Source organism: Meles meles, chromosome 3, assembly GCF_922984935.1.
Source record: "Meles meles chromosome 3, mMelMel3.1 paternal haplotype, whole genome shotgun sequence".
Taxonomy (NCBI): Eukaryota; Metazoa; Chordata; class Mammalia; order Carnivora; family Mustelidae; genus Meles; species Meles meles.
The window spans coordinates 159,222,907-159,231,707 of record NC_060068.1 but is presented as its reverse complement, the minus strand read 5'-3'; the positions used below and the strand labels follow the sequence as shown (position 1 = coordinate 159,231,707).

At 40.0% G+C, this 8,801-nt stretch overlaps 1 protein-coding gene across 7 annotated transcripts in view; it reads right to left on the bottom strand.

Annotated features, from left to right (window-relative positions):
- Positions 1 to 433: 433 nt before the first annotated feature.
- DROSHA (drosha ribonuclease III) overlaps positions 434 to 8,801 on the bottom strand; it is a 120,988-nt gene continuing 112,620 nt past the window's right edge. For all 7 annotated transcript variants that reach the window (XM_045999362.1, XM_045999361.1, XM_045999364.1 and 4 more), the window contains 5 exons: positions 8,339 to 8,421; positions 8,144 to 8,247; positions 5,756 to 5,848; positions 4,909 to 4,955; positions 434 to 1,492 (listed from right to left, as the gene is read on the bottom strand). In XM_045999362.1, coding sequence (XP_045855318.1) covers positions 1,362 to 1,492; positions 4,909 to 4,955; positions 5,756 to 5,848; positions 8,144 to 8,247; positions 8,339 to 8,421 — 458 coding nt within the window. In that variant the 3' untranslated portion in view covers positions 434 to 1,361. The remainder of the gene's footprint in view (positions 1,493 to 4,908; positions 4,956 to 5,755; positions 5,849 to 8,143; positions 8,248 to 8,338; positions 8,422 to 8,801) is intronic.

Below are 8,801 nucleotides of genomic sequence, written 5' to 3'. Positions count from 1 at the left end.
TTCCAAAGTAGCATTTGTTTCTTTCTCCTGCTAATAAAAGTAATATGGTCCCCCCAATTTTCCGTCTTGCATAGGTATCATTTAATAGTCACATAAGTAAGAAACCTTCCAAATACCTGAAAGGCTCATTCCATCTCCTGCCTTATATCTTAACTCAAGCGATACCCTTTTGGGGGATCTCTCGAACTACCTGACCGAAAACTGCACCCTCCCCACCTCCCTGCTCTATTTTCGGCCATCATCTACACCACCATGCGCCGTATGTTTTACTTCCGTCTACTGAGTGCATTTCTCTACTAGCACATTAACTCTCTGAGGACAGGAGGGAGTTTCATTTTGTTCACTGCTGGAGCCCCAGAGCCTAGAACAATGCCCAATACACAGAAGGTACTCACTATGTATTTGCTAAAATAATGAATGAAAACACATTTGTTTTTAAAAAAAGAGGTTTTGCCTTTATTAATAAGAAACAAGTGATATTCAGCTTAAAATAACATTTTTGAAAATGTCATATCTTTTAATGTATTGTTAGCCCTTTATCACAGGGACCATTCAAGCTGATGAAAGCTGTGAAGATTCCTCATCTTGCTCCCCGCCCGCTCCCAACCTTCCCCTCCCGTCCCCACACACATAAAATCCAGCACAATTTCAGGAGGTTCTGAGACTTCCTTTAGGTCTGTCTATAAACTTCTTAAAGTGTCCACGGACCCCAGGGTTAGAGTATCTGATTTAAAGTGTCACCTGGCTTAGAATCATGATTTCTTCCCCTATTCTAATGATACAAAGAATATTTGTGACTCAAATGTGTCTTTCCCCACTCCCACTAGCCAGCTAAACATTAAAGGGATCCCTTCTTCAAAGGACTCACTGCTGAGCAAGGGGTAAGTTCAGTATTTGCAGTTGAGAAGACGATAAACATCCAGATGAAAGCTGAAAAATCTAGTTAATAATCCAGAGATTTCCGAAAGTACAGTTGTTAATAGAGTGTTGCTCAAGTATCTGGTGAGGTGGAGTTTTCACTTGTCAGCTGAAGTCTGTGTCACAATCTCAGATGGAGAGAGAAAAACAGGATCTATTCCACATAGAAGATGCTTTCTGAATTTTATTGTTTAAAGAACAAAATAGAAGGGAATATGCACATCCACCAAAGTGAAGTTTTCCATTAAATAGAAGAGAAATCAAATACTTTGCAACAAAGACCAGCATATTAGATCAGTAAAACGACAACAGCGATTTGACTTTGTGTTTTATTTCAACGGGCACCCTTCGTTCATTGTCTGTAGGAAAACTAGGCTAGATCTCGATGGGCAATAGTCACAGTTATTAAGCAAGGAAATACGCCACCACTTCCGTGCCCTCCTTTATTTCTTTATGTCTTCAGTCTCATCTGGCTCTTTCTCTTGATGCTCTCTTTCCCACCTCATTTCTTTTAACTCTTGTCTGTACTTCCGTTCAATGAACCGCTTCTGATGGGCCATCTGGGGAAAGTTATCTGACACGAGGAGATACATTTTATACTCAATAAAGGGTAGCCTCTGGTGCAAAGAACGACGCAGACTAAACACACACACACATTCACGAGAAACAGAGCTGTACGTTCCTAGGCAAGAGGCAAACAACTGCTTGGTCTCTTCCCTCGGCTTTTGTCATTCAAAACCCACTGGCAGTCGGCACCTGCACCCTGACACTAGACTGCGATACCTGATGGGAACTTGAGTATAAAAGGCACCAAAACACATAGGAATGTTAAGACAGATGCATGGTTTCAGGATGGTTCCAGGTAGGTAGGTGTTTTAACACGGTTCTCCTAGTAAGACGTGATTGTCAGGGAGAGATTACACAATGTAGTCAAGTGGACGTGTGTACTTTTGCAAAGCTCAAACCAAAAGTTCCAAACAAATAATGGTATTATCACCCTGTTAGTTACCTGAATTAAATTCCTGAAAAGAGGAAAAAGGTCTGATGGACAGAAGGCATTAAGTCATTATTTCTGATCATCCTATTTTTATAGTTTACCATGGGATACCCAGTGCTTCGTCAGCAACAGCAACTCAGGTAGAGCAATTTTATTTGGTTAAAGGAAACGTATCACTCAATGGTATAGCTTGAGCTATATTTCGGTTGATATTTGACCCTGCGCAGGATGCTAGACACAGTGAACATCTTGGTTAAGATCTAAAAATTGTTATGACTCTGTTGTCATTTGTGGCATATAACAAGTACAGAGACAGAGTAAGAAACCAAGGATGGAACGATAATAAAAGTCACACTTAGTCAACGAACACATACTTCAACAGCACACCTCACGAAGGGAGGCACGCATGAAGGGTGAATGAGAGCCACCCAAGTTACCTGGTAACACGGAGGGAAAAGGACACTCTTCTCCCTAACCAGGTAAGGGGTTGTTATACTCAAGAGTTCCTGCTTTGTATTTAAAAATAGGAAGATTCAGAGATGAGAGAGAGCATGGCATGCTTGGGGAAGAGCACGTATGTTTTTTGTTAAGAATGAAATAGAATAAAAGTGTATATAAATATTTAGCAAATTCCTAAATTACCCCCCCTTCTTATGTAGCGCCCCATCCTCCCCCCCAGGAGAGAGAAGGGACAGGAACAGGGTGGTAGGAAACGCATGTGAGGCGGGCGGTGAGTCAGTAAAGACCCTGTATATCTGAGTCATTGACTGATTATAAACAGAAGAGATACATAGTGACATCTGTATTTTAGAAACGAAACAGGAACAAAATCCTATTCCCTAAATGACAGCAAGTTGACTTTATGTATTATATAACACACAGGTTTCAAGTATTCTAAGTACTTTTAAAAAAATAAATCAAAATCCAAAAAGGTTAGCTGTAAAGCAAGTTTCTACAAAATGAACCCTACTTCCTCAGTAAATTCTATTCTAAAACCTAATTTGCATTAAAAAAAAACACACCCCCCACTCAGATCTGACCACTGATAAACTTTTAGAATGTATCCTCCTAGTTTCCTATGAAGTTATGCTACACACATACATACATACACAGTGTAAATGTGTATATATTACATGGACATTTGAATATTTAATCGTTCCTGCACCCACCCTCACTTTGGGAGACAACAGCACAGGTACCTCTTTATGGGTACTTTTTAAAACATTCTAGGGTAAGTATTTTCCCGTACCACTAGTCTTCAAAAATACTGCTATAATGATTGCAACATACTACAGCATTTGGATAAAGCAAGAATTGGTCAACCACTGCCCACCACCTATTTTTGTACATACGGTTTCCTGGAACACAGACACACCCACTCATTTGCATACTATTCATTCCTGCCGGCTACAACGGCAGATTCGAGTAACCGTGACAGACCCTGCGGCTTGCAAAGCTTAACATATTTACTATCTGGTCCTTTACAGAAAACATTTGCCAACCCCTGGGCTATATAGTATCATTTATTTAAGCATTTCCCTACTGTTAATCATGCAGTTTGATTTACTTATGTGTTTTCTGGCTATTATATATCAAGCTGTCACTATTATCGTGGCATGTGAACTTGGGCTCATAACTCCAGTTGTTTCCCTAAGTTTGGTTCCTAGAAATGAAGTCTCCGGATCAAAGAGTATGGACTTCTTTAAGGACCGGATCTAGGCAAACTGCCTTCCAGCAGCTGAAATGATTCACTCTTGCCACTAGGTATGTGGAGGTCAGTCTCTGAACAGGCCCTCTCTCCAGGACTGTTCTATCATTAAAAAACAAACAAACAAACAAAAAAACAAACAAAAAAGCTTTGGATCCAAAGAGAACCTTCAGTAATTTTACAGGTAGAAAATGGAATCTCACTTTTATTTCAGTATGTGATTGTGCATTTGTAAATAATGAGTGAAAAAATTCCCTAACAGAGCTAACTTAAAACTTTCAGTGTTTCAGATTCCATGGCCACGGGAACCTAGAAATACTAGCTACCGCCCCCAACTTGTCCTTCCTCCCCCCCATCCCAGGAAGTTACTGTCTGCTGATTTCCACTTGGCTGCTGCCCTCTTGCCTTCCCTGGAATCTCCCACAGCTGAGCATCCTGGGCCTCCTGACTTTTAGCTTCCCGCACTTTGCTCCGTCCCACTTTAGCTGGTACTTGGAGCGTACTGGAACTGCACTGTGATGTTCTGCTCATAGACTCTGCTGCGTAGCATAGCCCATCTCAGAAGAAAAAATCCTTTGCTAAGTCTTCAACTTACAAGAGACTATGTAGTTCCCTACATGGCCAATTATGTAATTGAAGTGTTTTCCATCCAGCCATCCTGCTCTTGGGAATCTATCCCACAGAACCAAAAGGACCAACATATAGACATTTACTGTCAACAGCGATTAAAAAATAACAAAAACAAAAACAGAAAGAATGTCCACCAAAACTAAAAAAGCTGAATAGAATACGGCAAATCCACAGCATACTATACTAAATCCACAGAAATACTATGCAGCCATTAAGAATGAATGAATTGGGGGCCGCCCATGATATATTGTTGAGCAACAACAGAAAGATGCAGAAAAGGACATAAATATCTCATACTCACGAAACAACAGCCAGAAACTAAAAAGAAAAAACCTTCACTTGTATAAGATTTTAGAAGTATAGAGAAACATATAGAAGAAGATACACTGGGTTCTTCACATGGGTTACCTGAGCTGAGTGGGACTCCATGCAAGAAAGGAAAATGAAAATCAAAAAGCATTCGGGAATACTTTTCAAAAAAATTATTAGCCCATTTTATACATATCTTACATTCTACTACACTCTAGGTAGTGAGTAATTATGAAGAAAAAAAAGATCACATTTTATCAGTACTTACCATTTTTATACTTCCCCATTTTCTTTCCATAAAACACACATTATGAACATATAATTATAGAAAAACGGACAGGCTTACATTTCTCCAGTGCATCCATTGCTGCTCCCATTTCCGCTTGCTGAATACTATTAAATAAAATAAAGGTGCAGTTTAAAGATTTTTTTTTTTCACCAGCACAAGCTATGGCCACACATTATTCAGGTCGATTTTCATGTCTGGTGCATAAAATTTATCTGATTACTTCTGTCACGTACTGAATCGCACAAGTTAGGAATGTACACAAGGCCAGGCAGAAACATCATTTATTTGCACAAAGACTATTTACGTTATTTGTTCCACATTTTTAATGGTATAATAAAATGCCTTCCATTTATATTAGGTCTGAAGTATTTCTTATAAGTTTGAATATCTTTAGCACAAAGTTGAAAGAAGAGTAAAAAAAAATGCACGTACAGACAGACCTCCAATCACTTCTCAGTTTAAGATATAAATTAGAGGGTTCAAAGAAATAGGCTAAAATGCGTATTTCTTTCTACCTGGGAGAGGAAGTTAGTTAGCATTTCCAACAAAGCTCAAGTGAGTGGCAGTGAGAAATCAAATGTCTAATGGGTGTGTCACGCACGTGTCCTATAAAATGTTTGCAGCCACGCTCAGTACCCTGTTGGGTAACTGACACTGGGCGGCCCTTACCTGCATACCAGGTAATGTGGTTTTCTCAAGGTAGCCAAAGCCCCTTATACAAAGGCATTCCCACTGTCCAAGGCAAGGTGGGGACATTAATCCTAGGATTTACTTTGCTACCACCCTTGAACATTCTGCACTCTGAGTTTAAAAAGACAGACTACACAGTTTGGAATACCAAGCAGGGACTTCTTGGACACACAGGATGTTCATTCAAAGAAATCAGAAGGCTCTCTTCTCATACCTTGGTCCTTTCCCACATCCTATTCTTTCTCCCTTGAAGTACACTGCCACCGTGTAGGTTCTAGCATGGGAGGGTCCTACCGTCTGCAGAGTCCTGAAAGGAAAAAAAGGAACATTAATTATGGTAAGGTGTTATTTCATTCTCACTGCTAACATTTAACTCTAAGAAAATCCATGTACTTATCACTTAAGACAGAAAAAGGTAAAAATAACAAGAAAATTAAAAGAGTAAGTTTATTTGCTATGCTGACAAATCTATAGAGAGCTTTTAAAGTAGGAAATTTTTAAAATTCTACACCGGATTTTTATATATCTTTTCCCATTCCCAAAGCATTATAAATAGCATCTGAAGGCTAGCAGTGAAGTGTAAAATGTCTTAAACAATTTCAAAGTGTATGTATTCCAAGTATCCTAAGACTAACAAACTTTCAGCAGTGGAAAGTTAACGATTTCAGTCTGTTCATTATTCTTCAGTGCTAATCACAACCAAAAATGATAACTATTTGGGGCAATACATCTCAAGCCACATCTGAATGGTTTCATCCTTCATGAATTCTCTCCAATGCCTAGCATCTTATCTAAAAGATCAGAAAATGTATTTAATTTCTGAAACATCCGAGACCATTTCAAAGGTACGTTATAACTCCGAGTACACAACACAACTGCCAAAAACCAAAACTCCAGGTAGTCTGGATTTTAATGACATGGTGCAGATTTCTAATGCAGTAAAACTGATAACTTTATGGAAAAGGGAAATTAAAAGTAGCCAACAAAGATAATGGAACACACACAGTAATCTTGAAAAAAAAATGCAAAACAACCCTATCATCTTGATAAAAAAGAACAAGCTCATCGTGTACTTGCATTTGGGGGATTTATAAGAAGGGAGCAGAGTCATTTCCTTTGTGTTTTGTACACTCTGTGGGATGAAAGCACACAATGGCCACTCTATGTCACTTATGACAGTAAGCATGCCTGTGCTATGAGAAGTTTATCGTCCTCATTTTATTTATTGGACCTTAATTATCACTTTGATGAGGAAATACTTCGAGCCTTTCATGTAATACAGTTCCAATGGTCATTATGCTTATTAGGTACATATTAAAGTCCTATTTCTAAACATTTGGGGATTTCTCCCAATAAGTAAAGGAAACATTGTTTTGCAGTGACAGCTTCTTGGGACAATTTATAGTAGCTTGCTGTGGGGTGACTCAAACTTCTCTTGGCCTCAGTTCCTTTAGCAAAAAAAGCCTATAACGTGTTTGGACTATTAAACAAACACATAAAAAAGGATTTAAAATTCCCAGCTGCCACTCTGGTGTTTTTCCTTTCGAAAGTTTGAGAAAGTCCACAGAGAAGGGCTTTTCTTCCATATGGAGCACTGGCACAAATGTGTGTGTGTGCTCCCGTGTGTGTGCAGAGACAAGGGGTAAACCAGCATTCAAACCAGATTTTTAAACATCCTTTTTTTTTTTTAATGTTTATTCATTTATTTGATAGAAAGAGAGATCATAAGTAGGCAGAGAGGCAGGCAGAGAGAGAGGAGGAAGCAGGCTCCCTGCTGAGCAGAGAGCCCAATGCAGGGCTCGATCCCAGGACCCCGGGACCATGACCTGAGCCGAAGGCAGAGGCCCTAACCCACTGAGCCACCCAGGCACCCTGATTTTTAAACATCCTTAAAAACACATACCCAGATAATACTTTGGGAGGCAATCCACCCATTTTGATAATCCATTCCTTTTGTAACTCCTCTTTGAAAACACCTTCTGAAGCAACAAAGGAGAGTCTCAAGATAATTACTCCACCTCAGAGTCAAATCTCCTGTTTTCACCAAAACTGGCACATGTGTGCAGTGACTCGCATTCTTCTTGCACAACTTTTGGCTACCACTCAGAGGATAACGATTTGTCACTAAAGATACTCGAAAGCACACCACAGTTTCTGACACACATTCTGAGAAGAAGCACTCCAAATCTGTGACTAACACAGGGCCAGTGGAGAACCGCCTGCTGCCTACAGCGGCTGCCTGACAGGGCGCGGAGCTGTCGGGCAACAGGGACAGAGGCCAGCAGGCTTCAGGGCGCAGTGGAGAGGGACGCCCAAATACTGTCACAAACAGCCACAATCTTCTAACCTAGATGCACAGCCTAGCGGAGATTACCAAAAATGAGACAAACATAAAAAGCGCAGATAATCAAAGGCGACCCACTTACTTAGAAGAAAAGACGGAGATGCCCAAAGAGACTCCATGCTGGGCCCAGAGTCGGCGTCAAGGAGGCCCCAGCCAGGCCCCTCGTCAGGACTTCCCCTGTGGTTCGATCCTCCTCCAGACCCCCGGAGCATCGACTCTAAACTCAACAGCCCGATGGCTGCAGGAGCAAGTACTCACTTGTACAGAGGAATGTCTGGCTCCTTTCCTTCAGTCCTGAGCGTCAAGCAACACTGCTGAAGCTGGGATTTGGGGTCATTCCAATCCTGATTCAAAATGAACTCCTGTGGCAAGTCCCCGAGAAGTATTTAGTAATGGGTTCTGGAATCGCCAAGCATGAAGTATATAAGTAATTTAAATTGTATATGAGCTTACTTTTAATCGTGGGAAGAAGCAAACATTCATGAAAGTATGAACATATTCCAAATCCTTATCAATGTACAGCGCTGCAATGAATGCTGAAAAAGAGAACATTTAAAAAAATAAAACCACAATGCATTGCCATTTCCTCCAAGAGTAAGACACTAGACATTAAATAAACATTGTAATGAGGTTTTCAACTCCCAGGCCCTCTTTATTTTTTAGAATTATCCTATCTTCTTTCTTCAAACAAGAATTTCCCTTCATCACTAATATAAGAAGCAACAGTATAGATGTGTAATAAAATGCAAAAATCAAAGAGTATAAAGACCAAACTACGTTTGGCTAAAGGCTAAATAAATAGTTAAGTGGTACACAAAATGCTATTGTACAGCAGGGAGAGAATATCTGAGAATACAACCACGTTAACAACAAATCGAAAGAAAACCTGAAGATCAGATACGACCATGGAATGAAC